At 42.4% G+C, this 20,678-nt stretch overlaps 1 protein-coding gene across 1 annotated transcript in view; it reads right to left on the minus strand.

Moving 5' to 3' along the window:
- ITPRID2 (ITPR interacting domain containing 2) overlaps positions 1–11,543 on the minus strand; it is a 39,195-nt gene extending 27,652 nt beyond the window's left edge. Inside the window, exons 1-8 of the mRNA XM_032446002.1 lie at positions 11,436–11,543; positions 11,014–11,300; positions 10,870–10,918; positions 5,836–5,885; positions 4,893–4,949; positions 2,443–2,479; positions 1,276–1,374; positions 549–757 (exon numbers count right to left, since the gene is read on the minus strand). Of these exons, the coding sequence (XP_032301893.1) occupies positions 549–757; positions 1,276–1,374; positions 2,443–2,479; positions 4,893–4,949; positions 5,836–5,885; positions 10,870–10,918; positions 11,014–11,251 (739 nt within the window). The 5' untranslated portion in view covers positions 11,252–11,300; positions 11,436–11,543. The remainder of the gene's footprint in view (positions 1–548; positions 758–1,275; positions 1,375–2,442; positions 2,480–4,892; positions 4,950–5,835; positions 5,886–10,869; positions 10,919–11,013; positions 11,301–11,435) is intronic.
- Positions 11,544–20,678: the final 9,135 nt, after the last annotated feature.

Genomic DNA, 20,678 nt, shown 5'->3' on the forward strand with positions numbered 1-20,678 from the left:
GGAAAAGGAGTGCTTGTAGATGGACAGAGCAGTTCCAGTAAAATAGGACATTTCAGCTATGCCCTCGTTTCAGAAATACTTGTTCCTGACCTAACAAAGACCCTGTCCTAGTCAACAGCAATGTTGGCACAGACTTCAACAACTACAGAAGTAGGTCACTGCTGACAGCTTTCACAACTCCCACTCGGTTCTAAAGAACACATGAAAAAGACAGATATTGCTATTTGTTTCGTTTCCATACTCTAAAGCTATAATAGAAGACAAGCATAGAAGAAAGCAACAAGGATACAAAACAGAAGGCAATATACATCTTACAGGATGCTTTTTATTTCTTCTCTCCACTATAGATCATCTTCCCTCATCCCAAGGTGAACATCAGCAGTCATCTCTTCCATATTTAAAAACCACACATGCGTCTCATTACAGATTCTGAATGGAATTTGACCTTTAGACGGTACGGGGTTTTTGCCAGATATGATACCTCCATCTGAGATTGTTTACATAGTTAAAAATGTTAAAAACAAACTTTGCTTCAAAAACATACATACTTGTCAAAGCAAAATTTGGATTTTCCACTTCCATGCGTTGCATCTGGGCATTCAAAAACACTTTGATATCTATCCCTCTGGCAAACGATGATGAGTTAAAAAATCTTGCTGGAATTTTTGAAGCAATATCTGGTTCATCTCTTCCAAATCCCAGGTTATAGAGCACTTCTTCAGGATCTTCCTCATAAAGCTCCAGTAACTCAGAAACACTAGACAAATGACAAGATGTTTACTGTCTATGCATCTCCTTTTAGGACAAGTGCCTTCTGTCCAACTTCAGATCAGCCCACTAACCAGCTTTGTCTATTGAACTTTTGACTCTTACAGCTCAGTCTACTTAAGGAAATAATTCTGGAGATATCTGAATCCCAAGTTTTGGTTCACACTACTAGACACACAAGCCCAGACAAAGCTCAGATCCAATTCCATTATTTATAAATAAAAATCTTGCACTGCAAAGCTCCGATCTTAAGATGTTGTTAAGATTTCAGACATTTCTAAGGCCTAGGCTCAGGCTCATCCATGTTTATTGAAAACCACAACAGAAAACAAATAGCAGTTTTTCAAGCAACCAAATGAAAATTCCCTTCTCAGCTATTAAATGCAATAATTCATATAAATCAAGCCAAGTCCATTTAACAGAACAGAAGTAGTAAGTTTTGCCAGCAAAACAGAGCCAAATTCCACTGAACTGTGCCACGACCTTCAAAGCACAGCACTATTTTACCTTGAAACAGTTGCACTGCTTTTTCCAGAGCCTGTAGAGTTCATACTTCTCCCCTTCTGGTGAAACTGAAGTCTCTTCTCCTTCGCCAGCATACCATTGCTGTCAACAAAGCAGAAAGCACTGCAATAAACAGGTTCTGTTCAGGGATTTGATTCTCTGTCTCAGAGTAGTGCTCTGTCTCCAGTGCTGCTGAGTTTCTGTTCCCCCATTTGGCACTATCTGGTTTATATTAGACATGTCACTTATAAAAATACAATAGCAAAAATGAAAACCCTGAGACATCTCAGTAAAAACGCACACAGAGTAAGGATTTGAATGTGAATGCAAGCTGAGAAAACAAATCCCTCAGACAACCCTCCCTCCATCATCCCACCCCTGCACCAGGAGGAAGCCAGGTGCCACCCTGCCCTCTCCTGCCTGCCCACCACTGGCTCCAGCAGGACTAACTGGCCAGAGTGCATCCCTGCCTCACCCCTGCTGCACCCAGCAGGTGGCTGGGGAAGCTGAAGAAGCTGCAAGTCGGGTAAACAGAAAAAAGTATTTTCAAAAGGTACTGCAGACCAGTTTCTTTCCTGCATTTGGAAAGAATGCTGGCTAGCTCCTCCACACTCACTGGTACCTCATGCCCCAAACCCTATTTACACCTGAGGAGTAAGCAATTTCCAGATGTGAATTTTATCCTGCAAATCCTAGTACCCACACAGCAAGAACAGCCACTAAGAAACCCAAGAAGACAGAGGATTCACCTAAGAGTGGCTCAGGAGGAGCAATAAGGGTGCTGCTCATACAGGCCATGGTGTTCCAGCCAACTCGCAGCTTTTAACTACAGCACATTTCATTCAGAAGCCGTCCTTATAAAGCAGAAGCCTCTACTTTTTGAGTCTTTTTTCCCTGCTACCAAAGGACATCTTCCCCAAAAGGTAAAGCCAGTCTTGCCTTGTTGTTCCTGAAGTGGTCAGAAACTAGCAAGCCAAAGAAGGTAAATCATACTGTAGTTATTTACAGTTCGTTCTTTCTCTGCTTTTCCCCATCATCTCAAAAATCTACCTCAGGACTGCTGGAAGAATTTAAATGTACATTTTTTTCTGCATTTCATATTAGCTGTTCCCATGCTATCCGGATCTTAAAATAAAACAAACAAACAAACAAACAAAAAAAGATGCTTACCATGTTTCCATTTGGGTATCACTCCGCAGATGATTAGCTGTAGGGAAACAAGATGATGTTAAGCACAAACCTCTTGACAACTACACTTCCCACAACCAACATGAAAAAGTAGCCAACAAGCACTTCTATGAATACTCTCTTTCCATATAAATAGGATTGCCAAGTGTTCCTAGTTTACAACTAATATAAAGACAGTCCAGTTTACTCAGGCAGTCCAGTTTACTCAGGCTTTGTCTAAAATACAAGTTTGCGTGGACTGTTTACTTGCTGTAATGAATCATACAAACTTGAAATTTTGCTTGCAATAAGTTAGTAATTGTTGTATAAACAGACAATTTATTGCTTTGTAATCGAAGACATAATAACCAGCTGAAGGGTTTGTCACAGTGGGAAGGAGAAGGAGAAAGTAAAGATGTGGTCACGTAAAGACTGCTCAGCTAGAAAGAGAAGAGCAGCTGGTGCCCATGGCCAGGTAACTGATACCATGTGCATGAGCATCTAAACCAGTGCAGCTAGCTCCATACAGAGGGCCGGGCCCTAGTTCTCTGAGCCATGCAGTCCACAAACAAAAGCTGCACCAAATCCATGAAACTGATGGCACCCATCACCATGCAAGGAGTCAAGTGGACTCGAGGAAGGTCAACCATGGAGGCCATGTACATGGTCACCAGCCTTCTGCCAGCAACTCAGCAACAAGGAATAAAACACAGGGACCTTATAACCTCCGGAGACATCACAAAGGAACTCAAATATATATGAAACACAGAAGCTGCATCCCCCCCCCCCCTTTTTTAAAAAAAAAAAAATATATATATTTTAATTCAGTACGAAAGCAAGCCCATTGACACGCATTAATTGTTGACTAGTTCCAGCTGCTAAACCTTGGGCTCTAACAGCACAGTAGGGCACCAAGGTTACAGGATCCTCTCTAGTGCCCTCTGTGCCATTCTCACAGGGCTCTGGTTTGTCTCTGGAGTCAGGCAACCAGAGGCACAAGGGCAGGCCATTCACACCAGCCAAAGGGGCTGTCTGTACAGCGAGGCATGCAGCACTGTTGTCTGTTGTTCTCTAATGGGAAGCAAAGCCCTGCAGCAGCACTCATGCCCTTACACATGGAAATGAACCAGCAACTCTAGCACTGAAATCTTAGTCATCTGAACAGATGGAAATGACTGTCTGCCAAAATCGTGATAAAGGATTCCTAAGTACAGAAATCCCTGAGAATGATGGGGGTAGGGGAGATGAAACAAAAAAGTGATATGATTTTCTAAAACGCATTCTTAGTTGTATGCTCACAATTGGGATGACTGTTAAAAATACATCTTCCCTACGAAATCCTCATACTGAAGGGAAGCTTATAAGTAGAAAAGACTGAGGGGAAAAAAATCCTACTTACTCTATTGCAGTGAGTGAATAAAGTACTGCTCCTCCGTGATTATCAGATTAAGGTCATTATCAAATCAACTGTTTTTCTCAGAAGTCTTGAGTCGTTAAAAATTAGAGATACCTCTTTCTTCAGGCCTTATCACACTGCTCTAAAATCACTGGCAATACAGCTGCGGACTATAGGGCTTTCAAGTATGCAAATTCTGACACTTAGAAAGCCATAGTTTAAAAAACTACTGAAGAATGAAGGCTATTTTAAAATTTATTTGTAACTGATAAAAGATAGAGCTTTACAGCTCCTATCCTGCAGACCAGACTGAAAACCAGTTTGAGAGACTGCTTTATGCCATTTTATTATGGATGCTCCTGTTAAAAGCTGCTTGTTTGCAGACACCTCTGCCTCAGGACAAATGGAGTATGGTAGCAAGAGAAGCAAAACCAAACATGTCCAGCACGAACAGCCACATCTTCTTCCCTTTAAAAAAGGGAAGAGAAAGAAAAGGAAAGGAAGCAGCTAGTGACAGAAGGGTACATAACACCGTTGATTCAAAGGTCTTACTCAGCTTTGGTAATTTTCATTTTTAAAAGCACTCTGCTCTTAATGGGTTTGCCTCTTGGCTGACAGAATTCCATTCCTTCTTTCAAAACCCCGCACTTGCCACTCCCGAGGGTTTCAGTGGAAGTGGTGCATGCACAACTGCCAAGAGTAAGCCATGGACAAGACAAACAAGTAGGGGAAAGCACTTTTTGCACAGGACCAGTGAGTGCTTGGGGCTGTGCTGCAGCTGTGGGCATTAGAATGTGAGGGCAGAAGAGTATGCAGAGTTGACTCTGACCTTCAGGTTAGCCCAGCACATTTAGCAAAGGCTATATCCTAATTAAGAAAAATGCTTCTTGCATTTTCCTATGTGCTCCATGCAGTTGTTGTTTTTTTTTTATTATTTTTGGCTAGCTTTATCAACTGCCTTTAACCAGAAGGAAAATGCTGTCTTTCAAAACAAAAAACAGATGACTGAACATGATTCTTTTTTCACTAGAAAAAGTCATAATCCTGCCACACCCACCTTCGGCTCCCAGGGATAAGTCATCTTCAAAACTTCCTCCATTTCTCACCAGCATGCCTGAAAATGTACAGTTAGCCGTTCAACAACTACCATGATGCAGTGTTTTCTTTTCAACAGCTTAACTAAAGATACTAACAAGACACTTCAATTGACACAACAGGATATAACTAGACCATATCTACAATCCCTGCATTACTCATACACTAAAAATGCACTAAGCAATGAGAAGTCACATTTATGAACTTAATTTTCTTTTTTGAAAGAGAACAACTCCAGCACTGAGCACTGCTTTATTTTTGTGTTCAGAAGCATTTACAAGTCAGACTTCGAGCAAACTAGAGTGTAAACCTGGAGGTACTACCCACCGTATCTGCTCCTTCTGCTGATGGATTAGCCTCCAGACATCTTACCAGGAGGATTCTGAGTCCGGCTTAGGCATTCTCTTCTCTCTCTCTCACTATCCCAAATTAAGAGTTCAAGCAAAGACTTCAGACAAAGTCAGTAACTCCTCCACACTGTGTCACTAACTGCAAATTCTCACTGTACTTTGAACTTTAGTATTCAGAGCTACTCAGATAGTAAAATTTTCAGGTGTGGCAACCTGAGTTATTAGACACAGAGACTATCAAACACTTGCCAGCTTGGAGAGAAAATTAACAAACTCCCCCATTCTTTTTGTGTTTTTTTGTGTTTTGTTTTTTGTTCTTGTTTTTTTTTTTTTAAGATTTAAAGTCTCCAGAAATATTTAAGTTTCTTAGGCACAGCTGCCTGCCAGTGAGAATAGCCCAGCAGTGCTGACTAGGCTGTTGTACCACTGATAAATCGCCAAGGTCTCAGACAGACATACACAAGAGCATGCTTCCCAGGAAAAAAAAAAAAAAAAGAAAAAAAAAAAAAGAAGAAGAAGAAGAAAAAGATCCCAGTAGGTAAAGCCTTTCCTTACCCTTCAAAAGAGGGTTGCTCTGCTCATCCAGGGAGGCTCCCAGAGGCGTTCTGAAACCACAGAAGAGATTAATACCAGCTTAAAAACTTGCTGCTTCATGTCCTTCCTTACAGCGTGCAACAAGCTTGTGATAGCAGCAGTTGTCCCTCCCTCCACCCCCAGAGAACGCAAACATATGAGGACTGGCAATAACTTCCCAAGCAATCCCCAGCCCTCTAAGCAAATAGGGAAAAAAAGCAAAATCTCCTGATAACTGTAATGCTGCAACACAACTTGGTGGAAATACTTCAGGGCCAGCCCTCTATCGAGGAAAATTGTGGACCTCCAAGAACACCCCAAAACCATGAATATGGGGTTTTGAACGGAGAACCTCAAACTCATTTATGTGACAAAAGCCTTACCCATTTTCTAGACATTAAAAACTTCTTACTATTGATTTACCTGGGACTTTAAAGAGAGAGGTAAAAAGCTGTACTCGCTTATCAGAAACAAGATAAAATCTTGACAGCTGTGTTAGCTGTCATGTCCCAAGTGCTGGTATTTTACAGACACATTACAGCTCTTATTTGGATGATCTCTGCCATCACTATTCCTTGAAAGTATTCCTTCCAGTGGATTTGCCAAATCTTACCATGTCCAGAATCAGCAGCAGAAATCACACAACTGACAGGTTCAATCCCTTCCCATGTTCACATGAGATTTGTTGACACTCTCTGGGTATTTCTACACCTTGTATCTGAGACATGTCTAACCAGATAGACCTGTCACTGTTAAGTAGCACCATAAAGCTCAAAACCCAAAACAAACTCAGAAATATAATACCCATAAAGAAGGGAAAAGCAGACAATTTATATGCCAATATTACATACATTTCATTTGGGTTTTTAATTAGACAAACACATAAACCAGACCAAGGAACTTAAAGCAAACAGTGATCTGATACAGTACTTTGTTTTGGTGTCAGCCAAATTAAGCAATGAAAGTTTGTGCCTGCTTTCTCACAGATCTTATACTTTCCAATTCCTTTTCCCCCTCTGAAAAGAGCTTAGAGTTTCCACACTATGCCTGCTGATAGAGAGCAAGCTAACGCTGATGTGTAAAGCAAAGCCAAGCAACAGTAAGAGGCCAGCTCCAGCAGCAGGAACACGCAGGTACACCAACGTGCTGCAGGTGACAGGACAAACTTCACAAGGACTCAATTTTTGTGTACCTTCCATGTCAGGGTTTCAAAGAAGTTAGGGCAGGTTTCCTGGGCCCTTCTGGCTCCAGCCAGCCCTGTGAGCACTCTGTGACAGCACCTCTGCCCGCTGCTCACGTGCAAGCTGTGACAGGCACCTTCCCCTTCCTACCCCTCCCCTTCCAGCACCTCCACCTTTTCCATATAGAAACTCAGTGGTGGTGACTTCATCAGCCAAGCTCAGGGCTGCACATGCTGGCTGGCAGGCAGCAGTTGCAAGCAACCACCAAAGCTGGCATTTTCTTTGAGAAATGAAGCCCAGTTAGCACTGCAGTGCATTGGCAGCTACAGGAAAAACAGCTCTGTTGGCTGTCTTTCTGCTTCTCTGCTTGTGCTCCTGCATACGTACACAGCTTCTGTGCATTACTTTTCTTTGGGAAAAGTGCATTTAAGAGCTAGGTGTAACCCAAGTTCAAACAGAGACAAGCACTGACACCCAAATACTAGAGGACAATGGCAGGAGCAGCTTTGCTTCTTGGTGCAGGGCCCAGAAGCCAGTCCCTGGGGCCTCTCCCTGGGCACCCAGTGAAGGCGACAGTATTGAGGCCTGCAGTGTCCCCATCACCTTCACGCTGAGGACATGAGGAGGGCTGGGAGCACCATAGGCCCTGGGGCGGCCAGAGCCATGGGGCTGCTTGGGCAAGGAGTCCTGCAGTTTTTCATCTGCATTCCCACACGGCTGAGTCACCTGTTTATTGTCACATTAGAATAAAGACTTATTGCAGCACTGGTGTATGCAGGAGTGGGATGAATCCCGAGCTGCAGGTGAGAGATGTCATGCAGGCCATGTGCCCCCCTGCAGGTGTGCCTGCTCACCCTCCCACAGCAGCAGGACCAGGGCTCTGTGAGGTGCGTAAATGCCATTTAAACCCCTCTGCTTTGAGCAGCCTGACTTGGGTAGGAGCTGTGTTTATTTTAAATGTGAAGCCAAAAAAAGACAAAAAATCAAAACAAAAAAAAAAACCACTTACTTCTGAGGCATTTCAAGAACTCATTTCCTGCACATCTTCAGGACATAGTTCCTAAATACCTCTGACACCCCCTGAGCCACCGGAGGAGTTTATGCACATGGAATTAAAATAGCACACACCACACAGCTGAGTAAAGTTTCTCCATTTGTATCAGAGCAATACAAACACTTTTGTTCCCCTTCTAACCTTACAGGAGTTAAAACTAAAAATCTCTGCAAGCTTTCCTACTGCTTAAAAATGCCTTGTTTAACCACCAAGGGGAAAGAAAAGAAACGCCTTTCCCAAATCATGAGCAAAACAGAAGCTCTGGGTATCATCTTGCATTTCAGAAGCCTCTATAATTCTCGTCACAGTGCAACACTTCCTCACGTTGTTGGTTTTGTTGTTGTTGTGCCTTGTTTGTTAGTTTGTTTTGAAACAAGTTGCCACCAAGTTAAGTAGCATGGGCTATTAGGAACCCTACACTTCTCCCCAAAGCAGATGTGAAATAGATCTATATGCCAAGCAAAAAAAGCCCTGAATTGCTAACATGAATATTGTGGGACAGCCAGTCATTCTTTTCATCTCAATTGTAACACCGCTGATGCTTTTGGAAACAAACAAAGGGACATATCTTATAAACAGATCTATTTATGTAGGGGGGTGATATTACATTTTTTGTGCCACTGCCAATTAAAAACAAAACGAGATTTAATATGTACCCATTTGCAAATATATGTTTCACAAAAGCTTATACAAAGTCAGATAAAATTAGAATGACTTTTCTAGAAAATACATAACAAAGAAAATACTTTAGTATTTATTTTTAGTATACATTTTAGTACCAGAGTGGCCACCTGTAGTGATGATTATATACAAGAGCCAACTCTTAAGAAAGTGATTGTGTGATCAACCAACAGAAGACACTTTGTAGCAAAGCTCCAAAGCAAAAGCAATGTTATTAAACAATAACTATCTGAGATGACAACAAATGCAAGTTTTCACATCTACTCTTCTCAAGCATTCTTTTTTAAACAACAATAGTATTTGTGGCACTGTTCTGTCACCTCTTAAGCTGCTCTTTCTCTTTACTCCTATATACATTGTAATCAAGATAAAGTCTGCTCGGGGTTTATATACATAAAGTCACTTTGCAAGAATGCAAGCTGAATAATCATTTCCCTGCACTTAACTAGCTGCCACTCCCGTGTACACTATATACATAGAAACTAAACCATTCCACAGTTTTAAAACACAACTGTGCACAACTTCAGGCAACTGGGGTGGTTCCTCCCTCAGGTATGGACAGTATCCACATGCTGTGCAGTCAGAGGGTAACTCCAGCTTGAATAGTTTGGCTTAAGAGATTAAATAAATAAAAAATTAAAAATTAAAAAAAAAAAAAAAGGTTTATCTTCCTGGGGAAAACACAAGATTTTTCTGATACTCCCTACAATATTAGAGCTATACTTTTAGGAGACTTCTGTGAAAGGGCTGCTGAGGGTTCCACAACCAGGCATTAACTAAAGCTTTCAACTCCATGTTAGCAAAGGGATAAAGTTGTATTTCATTTTCTTACATGTAAAACATGGAAATAGATTCCCACATTTTGTGAATCCGCTGCCACAGATGCAAACACATTCCCCAGAAGTGCTGGTAGCCCCTTTAAACAACAGTTACTGGAGGACATAAATAAAACAGAGAGTTCTGCATTATCCTTCAAGATTTGCGACCACCAAGTAAGGTGTTTGTGTTGATAATTTGCACTTCTGTGCTATTCCTTAAATTCTGCACCAGAATAGAGGGCTGCCAGTGCCAGGGAAGGTTCTAGATAAAATCCTGCATATATAGAGAGAAGCACTATGGTGGCATTAGGAAGCACTTTTCCCTCGGGGACATCTTTGCCCTTCACTACTCCAATTTTTCCCCTCTCTGCTCAGAAAAGCAACAAATATAAAACATCTTTCTTCCACTAAGCTTTTAAGGATATATCCAATCAAGTCTATTTGCAGGGAAAAAATCAGGAAAATCTCCCATTTTGGCATTCTAGGAGAGCAGCCTGTCAGGGCTGGCCATCACATTTTAGGGATGCAGTATGATTACATGCCTTTTGCTGCCAACACCCCTCCCCAAGGCACAGCCCGCAGAGATTATGAAGAAAACTATACTGCGGACACTGTGGCTATAAAGCAGTCCAGACTGCAGTCACAGGAGTAAGCTCAGCTCAGCCGCTTACTGGATCAAAAGATCATAAAGGCACAGCTAATCTTAGAAATAAATCTTTGTCTTAAAGCAGCTCCACTCAAAAAGGAAAATATATAATAATAATAATAAAGGAGAAATCTTAACTTTGTTAACTATTGGAAAACTAAACATTTACTTTCCTGCTGCAGAGAGAAGAACACCCTTACAGGTTAGTAGGACAGAACAGAGGAACACACAGGACAAAAGTCGCTACAACTGGGTTTAAAAGCATTTATGTCTTTATGTGATTGAGACTGAAGAAAGTAATGTAGACAGCATGCTCCAAACACCCACGGCTCATTTTGTGGCAGCACCAGTCACAGACTTCACACGCCCTGTCTCAAGTTAAGGAAGCCCCTCTTCGAGGGGCAGAGCAGCTTCCAAAAACACACTGTCTTCCTAAGCCCGAGATGCATTCCTCCCAGCCAGGACACCTTCAGCCTCGCTACGCGACACACCGATGGGAGCAACGGTGCCCAAAGCCCCGCTCCCCCACCGTGCGTGCGTTCAGCACCTCTCCCCGCAGCCCGCCCCGTGCGTGCGTTCAGCACCTCTCCCCGCAGCCCGCACCGTGCCGCTCCGGAGCGCGGGGACGGGACCAACCTGCAGTCCTTCAGCCATATCGCGATCTTCTCGTTGGGCACGCTGTGGCCTGGGAACAGAGCAGCAGACAGCCGACAATCAGTCACCGCCCGTACTTCGGGGCGGCCCCGACGGGTCTCCTGCCCCGCCGCCCCCCGCCCTGACCTGTTTCTGCGGCCAGCGGCAGCTTGCCGCCCGCGAGGTGGTCCCGCTCCCGGTCCTCCTCCTCCTCTTCCTCCTCGTCGTCGTCTTCCTCCTCCTCCTCCTCGCCGCGGGCCAGCTGCGCCGCCGCTGCCGAAAGATCCTCCGCTTCCGACGCCTGCCAGGAGTCCCGGCTCTTGGCCCAGGCCTTCCTCTTCTGGGTCGCCCCCTGCCACTCCTCCGCCGCCGCGGGTTCCTCCATCGCGCAGAAAGGGCTTCACGCCGGGAGGCGACCGCGGCGCTCAGCCACCCTGCGGGGAAGCGGAGCCGCGCCCGCGCTCAACCACAGCCCTGATCCGCTCTCCAGCTCCCCCGGGGCGGCCCCGAGGGTCGGTGGCCCCGACGCCGCCCGCTCGGATCCCGGAGCCCCGTTCCACTGTACTCACATAGCGCACCGCTGGAAGGCGGCGGCGGAGGCTGCGCCCGGCCGGGCTGCGGACGGCGGCTCCGACTTCCTCATACCGTTGCGGGAGAAAACGCGGCGGCCACGTGATGGCAATGGGGCTGGCGGCATCGCCTCCTGCCGGGGCCGCCCGGGGCCGTCGGGAGTAGCGCGGCCCGAGGGGACGGCTGCGCTCCTCCGGCCGGGGAGCAGCGGGGCGGGCGCGGCGGTGCCGGGACGCTTTTTGCACGGAGAAGCGTAGTGCTGGAGCGGGAAAGCACAAGGAGACAGCCCGAGCAGGAACAAACACAGCTTTCTGACCGGTCTGGGGGAGTTTGAAACCAAGAAGCCTCTGCTCCGGCATAAACAGAGGTGTACGGGGACGCCGACAGTACCAAGTTAAAACTAGAGATGTGCTTGCAACCCCGCACCAGTGCCCCTGTACCCAGCCTGGCCTTGTGCCTGCAGAGGACCTTGGAGGTGTAGTTGGCAGTGGCAGGCAGGCATGTGGGATATCTCCTGTTTAGGAGCAAGTAAGTCTAGGGCAGTATCAGCTTGATAGTGCTCCATAACTAGCTAGATGCTTCTTGCTGCAGACAAGGGACTCCAGCTTTATCCTGTTGTTTTCCAGCTTTATAAGCCCATATAGTCCAATCTTTTCAAAAAAATTCTTGCAAGAAGAAAACAATCAAACAAAAAAACCCCAAACAAACAAACAAAAAAACAACAACAAACCCAAACCTCTCCTCTGCCTGTAGGCCATTTTCCTAAATACACTTAAATTTTCTGGATAGGTCATAAGGTCATATTGAAATTAAAACAGACAAACAGCAGCACAAAGAAAGCATATTTGAATTGTTCTTGAAAGTTAAAGTGCATATGGCAGTAAGTGACTGCACTTTTAAGTGCAGGTATTCATTCTCTTAGTAAAAGAGCAAACACCACTTAAATCCTTCTTGCTGATCCTCAAAGCAATCAATTTCCCTGCATGGCAGACATGAACTCACTTGTACCTGGGCCATGTCCCAAAGCCACCTCTGTCCCTGGTGAGGGTAGCTACAGGGACAACGCAGAACCCTATCCAGCAGACACTGCACTGAAGCTTTGTGCTCAGCAGAAGCAGAGACAGAAGCAGACAGGTGTATTTAGAGTCCTGGAGCCTTAAAAACATAGTTTTCTGAGTTTGGTCCTAGGAGTCCAGCACAGCATCCCTCTAGCACAGTAGCCGACATTCCTCATTTGTGTGTGCACATCAGCAGAGATGTCAGTTGAAAATGAATCTGGTTAAGTTGCCTGTGGCTGAGGGCTGCAGCAGAATCCCAAAGGCCATGGAGTGGTGTGAGAATGTCACAGCACAATTGTTTTTCTCCTTCCCAAGGAACACAATAGCTTCTGGGAAGTAACAGTTTCATTGGCACAGCATCAGCTGAACAGTTGCAAGCTGAAAGTGGCTACTGTCTGCAGTGCCAGCGCATCCTTAAGGAGTTCTTAATCCACAAATCGCTGACATTACTGCCTATAATTGCTTGCCTGTTGTGACAACACACAGTGGGAGAATGTTTGAAATATAAACAGCAGCTAGGAGCTGTTTGCAGAGCAGTCCTGCAGCGCTCACCACACGTAGCCTGGACTCACACTTGCACCTTCATCATATCCAACAAAGTTCCCTTGTAACTCTAGATGAATAAGGATTGCACATCCACTGTACTAAGCAGGTCTTTTTCTAAGGAAGATATTTGGCTGCTTCTTGTTTCCAGCACTTGTAAAAAAATAAGAAGAAAAAAAAAAGAAAAAAAAAGAAAAAAACACTCCTGTAATAAAAGCTCTTGCTTCAGATGGTAATTGTTAGTTGCACTTCAAAGAAATAAGCAACTGGAAAAAGTATCTCATTAACTCTTCTTGTCACCAAAATTGGACCAACTTGCTTTTTCCAAATAACTTTTGATAACTTTTGGAACTATTTACAAAAAGGAATAGCAAGGTAAGAAGGAATAACTGTGCTATAGATTCCCAGAGTCAGTACTGCTGTGGTTATAAATCTACCAGGCATCACAGTAACATCTCACAAGATGTTTTAAAAGAATAAATGGACTTTTATCTTCTAGGTGTCAGCTCTGAATGTATAAATCTGTATATAAGTATATGGGAACACATACAGACACAACTTAGCCCAAATAATCCCTTTAAGTGAAATTACTGTTACTTTCAAAGCAAAAGGGTTTGAAAAGGATGGAATCCAATTTTTCCCCGTAATGAGTATTCTTTCAGATACAGGATCAATTAAAAAATAAAAAATAAAATGCATTCCTGTGCAAATTGAAAAGACATGAGGTGCTTCCACAACTTCCCTTGGGGACTAGTCCCAGAAGCCATGTTGTCTGTGAACAACACTTTCCTTCTGTGCTGTGTGGCTGGAGGGTTTCCTGAGCTTTGAGTAAGAGCAGACTGCTTCCTTCAGGGTCTTCAGGTTGAGAGACCCTTAATTGCTCCATTAGAGCTACACAGTTTATTTGTATCCCTGCATATAAAATACCTCAGCCTCCAGATATTAAGTGCGTCTTTACAGTCTATCCAGATGGGCCCCCAGTGTCAAGGTCACAGCCTATGTTTCTCTATCTGCTACATTCAACAGAAGGCACCCCATCACTCAGTGCCAGAGGAGGGGTAAGCAGGAGACAGAGGAGTCAGGACAACTTGCACGAGGCAGATTTGAAGCTGAGTTTTCCAGCTCAGCAGAGGGCTAGGCTCACCACACCCAGACAGCCATCCTGCGCCTAAAGTCCCATTGTAGAAATCCTGCCACAACAGAGAGGACCCCGTGACCACATGAGAACATACGCATATGGAAGATCTTAAACAGTGTAATTAGGAACCTGTTTATATCCCAACATAAAACAACAACAAAACCCAGAAACAAAGCTCTCTAACTAGGAATGGTTGATCTTTTGTTTGTTTGTTTGTTTGTTTTTCTGTGAATTCCTTGTTTCCAAGAGCTTCCATCCTAGGATGTTCTCAAGGACATAGTCCAACATGCCCCTGAGACAAGCTTGCTGTGTCCCAATACTGTGCCTTCTGTCCCACTAATTCCCTTAGAGAAGAGGTACTATAAGAAAAACACACTTCTAAAATGCAGTGAAAACAAGCTCATGACAAGAGAAACTTGATACTGCTGCCTAGTGTAGATCTGATCTTGGCACAAGCAGCTCCTGATCAGAGACACATCCTGACTGCAATAGGATTTCTATGGTGCTGTTTTTTTCCACAAAGAAGAGAGGAGGAGCTAACAAACAGGTCACCTGAGCAAACATCCTAACAGAAAACATTCCTACATGGTAACAGAACTGTGATATTGTGCAGTTATTTGCTTTGGCAGGATGTACTTTAAGAGCAAGAGAATGCCTGAAGAAACACACAGCTCAGTGTCACGTACATCTTTAAAATTTCCACAGCCCCATTTTAATGATTGCACTTCTTTAAAATGATGAACTTCTTTCTAAGCCAAAATTATTTAATAAATAAAGTCTGAGGGCTCTGTTATGCTACAGATGAAAATGACAGCCTGGCAATACATCAGAAACACCTACTGAATATGAAAGAGAAGGGTTGCATACTGTCTCTCGAGATATTTTCAGTCTGATGGACCACTGCAGCGATGGGCAGCCTGGTTTTCTGACTCCTCCGTTACATACCTCTCTGCAAATGAAAGCAAATGGCTGGAGACTGGTATTTGCAGAGTTCCTTGGGGGTGAGGGTTTTTGGGAAGGTGCAGATATCTGTATTCCCAGATTTCCAATTACATCCCACTACCCAGTTTCCATTCCAGCAATGGCAGGAGGCAGAGCAACCCTTCTCTGTCTCCCATAGAGCATCCACAGGCCTTTCCCCTGACAGTGAAATGCTTCTTTTCATTTTTCTTCCCCTGCTGGTCTCATAGGCCACTTCACATTATTTTAGGAATTCTAAGAGTCTCACCTCTCCATGCTGGCAAAGCACACCAAGAATATCTTCTTTCTATTTTAGACCCTTGAGGATTTCTCTCAACAAATTTACAAAAGGAAACAATGATTTTACCACACCATCAGGGATTGCAGGATCCTAAAGCTGGGATGCCATAATCAACTAATGCAGAAGAGAGCACCTTGCATCCAGGGAGATACATACATGCCACAAAATACTAATAAAAATGAGTTTATAGGACAATATAATTTTTTATTTTTTAATTAAGTATTCATTTTTTAAAATTACATATTTAAAGCAAAATGTTGCAAGTTAAAGGTAGTCACATCTAGAGAGTCATTCAAGTATCTTTCTTCATAAAGAAGAAAATCCTATGCTGGTTTGGAACCATCACTGTTACCAGACATATGTTCTTTCTCAAATACATGGAATAGAAAGGATGGAAAGTAACCTGGCAGTTTTACTCAAATAAATTAACATGTTCAGACAGTCTCTATGGCTTTGCCAGTCATTTTGTTTATGTGAACAATATGCATAATGTTTCTATAAGGTAAGAAACAACTGCATTAATATTAATAAAAAATCCAACATTTTGGAACAGTCCAGCATTTTAGTCTCTATTGAATCCAAATGTTGCTGATTTTATAAAGTGACCTGTACTTCTAGGACTTCTTGCAGCATGAGGAAGAAGGAAAAAAAAACACTTCTGAGAGGGCGTTTACAAGAACTGCAGCATAGCAAGAGGAAGTTTCTGAAGGAAGAGCTGGACATCTGTCCTGAAGTGGATTACAGCTATGCCAACAAATTAGATGGAGACCTGACTATACTGGAGAAAGCTGACTATACATAAACATATGAAAACAAACACCATGCAGAAGAGAGGAAAGTAAAAGTGGTGTTTAATTGTCCAAGATGTAAATGCATTCATGTCTCTGAACTGTCAGAGGGTAGCTACAGTTTCTGAAGATATGAAGGTCTTTACCAAGAAAGCAAGCTAATGAATGAAATAGCACAGATTTAGGATATTGAGAGTGTACTTCATTTCAGTTTTAAAACTGAGTCTGCCTTTAATTTTAGAGACTTCCATTCCCTTTTGAGCATCATCCTTACAAGACTATGGCATCAGCTCAGCGTGGATTTATGCACATATACTATGCCATAGCATTCTGTGCTCTTTTTACTGTTGGAGAACTACAAGACAGTTTTATTTATAATTATGTTTCTTCCTAATAATTTCTGTAGTTGTGTTCCTAGTGGAACAGGATAAAGAAACAACCTAGAAAGCAGAGATTTACCTGCACTTACAAGATCTTTATATTATCATCTACACTCAAAAGAAGCCTACTAGCATTTTGACTCTCATTGGAATCCCTGGCAGAACAATTTAAATTAATTTAATTCTTTAACTTACACATACATTGAGGTATGAGTTTCTGTTACGGTACCCATGGCCGAACAGTGATCCAGACAAAAATGAAGCAAAAGAACACAGCATATCCAGACCAGCACACTAGACATTTCTTTGCAGATTCGTTTAGAAAACTCACTAGATGAATTTTTTCTTCTTAATTTTGTTTTGTTTTGTTTTGTTTTGTTTTGTTTTTGCAATGAATCGGTTAAATTTACATCAACTCCATAATGGAGGCAATCAAGTGCCCTACATATTTCAGATTAGTGGGTTGATACTTTCACTTCCATCAAGTCTTCCATCACTGGACTATTTGTAATGTCTCTTCTGTAGACTCTTGTTGCCTAGAGAGCGACTTCACAGTATACCCTTTACCATTTCATCTTCCTAAGTGCTTTATGAAACATACCATAACTTGAAGTTAAATTCTCTTTTATTAGATTAGAGTTGAAGCTTTTCAGCATGTTCAGAAATTAAGACTGGAGAAAGAGGAAATTAATCTCTATGATTTTTTTTTTTTTTAAAGATATTAAAGATATCTTTATTTTTTTTTTTTTTTAAAGATATTTTTTTTTTTAAAGATAAAAGAGCCCACCAAATACGAAGTTGATAATCATTCCTCATCAGAAAGACTACACAAAATCTCTGCATAAGCAAGCACAGAGGATGTGCCTTTTGACTGTCACCTACAGCTGAGCTGCTCAGTTTTTCAAGACTAGTTATAAAAGTGTGTTGTCAGATATGTTTACCCAGTGCACAAACTCACTCATGGGCTTGGCCCAGCTCTAAAATTAATTCATTTCCTTTCCTTGGGATATACAAGAAATTCCAGGGTGATAATGGTATTGACTTTAAGGCACTGACCAAGTTGTTCTACATTTGTGACTAGCAGTAGGACAAAATACACCAAACTAAACTGAAAAGAGTGAAAGCTGACAAAGAAAACTACAGGTAGGTTGGGCTAGGCAGTCTTAGTGATTTCATATTACATAGTCGTATGGGAAATTGGTAATCACAGCCTGAACCTCCGATTAATCAGCTGAGGCAAGTGTCAGGTAAGCTGTGGGAGCACAGGTGAAAGTGATTTAGCTGTGCTCCCGGAAGGGGTGGAGCATGACTCCACCTCCTCTAGACCTCATTTAAGGGCTGACCACCACTGAGGCAGCATCTCTTGGAGATTGCTTCCTGGTGGAGATTACCTCAGCATTTTCCAGTGAAGGCTTCTATATTGGTGAGTTTTTCCCTATAAATAACCTTTTGAATATCTGTTACTATCTTTGTATCATTCTACCTTACAGTAGTGTATGTTGCATCCACTCAGTGCTGAGACATCAGCTTAAACAATAGTGCTCAGGGTGTCAGAGGTATAACCTCCATCTGTGGGAAGGAAGAGGTCCAGCCTTCAAAAGCTCCTTTGAGCTAATACTTGGCCAACTAAAGATTATCAATTAAACAATATTACAGCAGGAAACAGAAGAAACAATGTTATCTACATTTAAAATATCTATAATCCCATTAAAACAAATTTGTAACAAGAAGAACAAATTCATGTTTTTCTTACTTTTTGCACAAAGTAACGATTTCTGAGCTCAAAGCTAGTAAAAGAACTGTAAAGGTTAGAAGCCTTCCATGAAACTGCTTAAAAAGCATATTTTGCTTCATGAAGTCTTCCACACCAATCAATAAAATCTAAAGGAAGATTGATTTACCTGATTCAATAATGTCTTGATGAGTCACTGTGCTATTTAAAACCTTTTTTGTAGGTATTTAATGGTCAGATGCTATCATTCTAAAGATGATATTCCAGTTTAACAGCTCCATCTTGTTGCATTTATTTTTAAATGTTTATAAATGGATCCCAAAGCATTCAGAGTGCAAGATATTTTCCTAGATGAATGGCCAGAGCCTGGTCTGATCCAGTAGTAACTAACAGCCACTCCTGGCCTGCAGTTCTTTGGTGACTTATGTGAGTTCATTTGACGTGGTCAATAGAAGTGGCTCCCACTGGGCAGAAATCCAAGTCATGAAAGCGTCACATTTTGTGCTAATCATGTGCCTCATGGCTGTCTGTAGTCCTGGTTGGCAAACCCTTTATGCAGAAGTCTCATTAACTTTAAACATAGCTCTTTAAAAAGCACAGAAAGGACTGGTAGTAGTGAAAGTGATGCCAGAAATAGATGGGGATGGAACCTGTGTTGCCCGGAGAAATTACTTCATTAATTCAAAGTTCAAGCTTTCCGGTGTTAAAACAGAGGGCTTTAGCTACTCAGACCATTTAGATACTAAAATCATACTGCCTCTGGGAGCACTAGTTAATGCAAATTCAAATGCCTCCAGTCCCTGTGAACTGGGACAGATTTTCAATCCATTTAATTAATTAAAATATTAATTGCAAGTCCAAAAGCAGTACATGCATACACAAAAAAGCCTAATTTCTTTAAAATTATCTAAGGTTTTCTTCCCCTGCCATGCAGTGTGAACAGATGATATCTGCACTCTCCCTAAGAGTCTGGTTAGTCCCAGAGTGTTCCTACTTTCTGCAGCTCTTACTTCCCACTTGCCTTCAACCAGTGAGCATACCTGCACATGTATTAACATTTTTGCCTCCTTCTAAGTACTCAGTTGTTTACTGCAGAAAAAGTTGCAATTATCACACAAAGTTGTGGGCAGTAGATACAGAAGGGTGAGGAAAAAACCTGCTGTACTAAAGCTAAGGACTCCAACATTTGTGTAAATTAGTCATGTTAGTTTAGTTAGAGCAGATACTAAAAAACACAACACCTAAGGGATAAGCACCTAAGGGATAAAAACATGATGTTTTTAAAAAGGCTGTTATCATTGTTGATAAATAGTGATGCTCTAGACTGTGAAGGCTTATTTTGGTGCATGTGCTTCTTTCCATCAAGCTTCTGCCCTCACTTTAGTGATGAATGGGTCACAGTATTTTCATTCAGGGCTCCATGACACCAGAAAGAAGCAACTTTTGAACACTGCTCTTAACCCTGCCAGGCTTTGCTATAACCGGAAAACCTGGATTATATTAAAAAAATATATATATGTTAATTATGAAAGCTGTTTTGACCCATCCACTGTTGAAGGCAGTTGCATTGGTTACAGAAACATGCTGCTTGCTGTTTCCAAAGGTAAGGCTCTGGAACAGACTGCCTAGGGAAGTGGTGGAGTTGCCATCCATGGAGGAGTTTAAGAAACATGTAGACACAGCACTGAGGGACATGGTTTAGTGGGCATGGTGGTGGCGGATTATAGTTGGAATAGATCATCTTAGTGGTCTTATCCAACCTTAATTCTATGACTCTGTCATTCCTTTTCTGTCTCATACTCTGTTGGCTATAGAGATCAGATCTGTTATATGATATTGTCCAACATGTTCCATGTATTAACCATCACACTGACAACTGTTAATCCTGTGCACTTACTCATGTTCATCCTACCTTGTGCATAGCCCTTTTCATAACTCAGTTCTTGCACAAAGCTGGATGAGACTGTACCTCACACCAGCTTTACTTACTTTACTGGCCAGCCTTTCCAGTGCCTTTGTGTTAGTAGATGCACACACTCACTCATACAGGACAAAGATCACACAGAAAGTTTGTCTGTGAAATTTAGAGGTGATTAATCTCACTAAGGCAGCATGACACTACAGGAAACATACCTCTCTGCAGAAAGAGGCCTTGCTTTCATCCAGGCTAATGATGAAGGAAGAAAAACTGTCCCTGTATTTTCAGTTATGGCATTCTTCGTTTTAATGATTAAATGTGAAGGAATAATTATGCTGGCACTACTGAGCATACCACACTTTAGAAGCTCTTTATTTGCCAGTTATTGTTTGTATTATAAATGCTGAAGTGAAATGACGCATGT

Source organism: Coturnix japonica, chromosome 7 (genome assembly GCF_001577835.2).
Source record: "Coturnix japonica isolate 7356 chromosome 7, Coturnix japonica 2.1, whole genome shotgun sequence".
Lineage (NCBI taxonomy): Eukaryota > Metazoa > Chordata > Aves > Galliformes > Phasianidae > Coturnix > Coturnix japonica.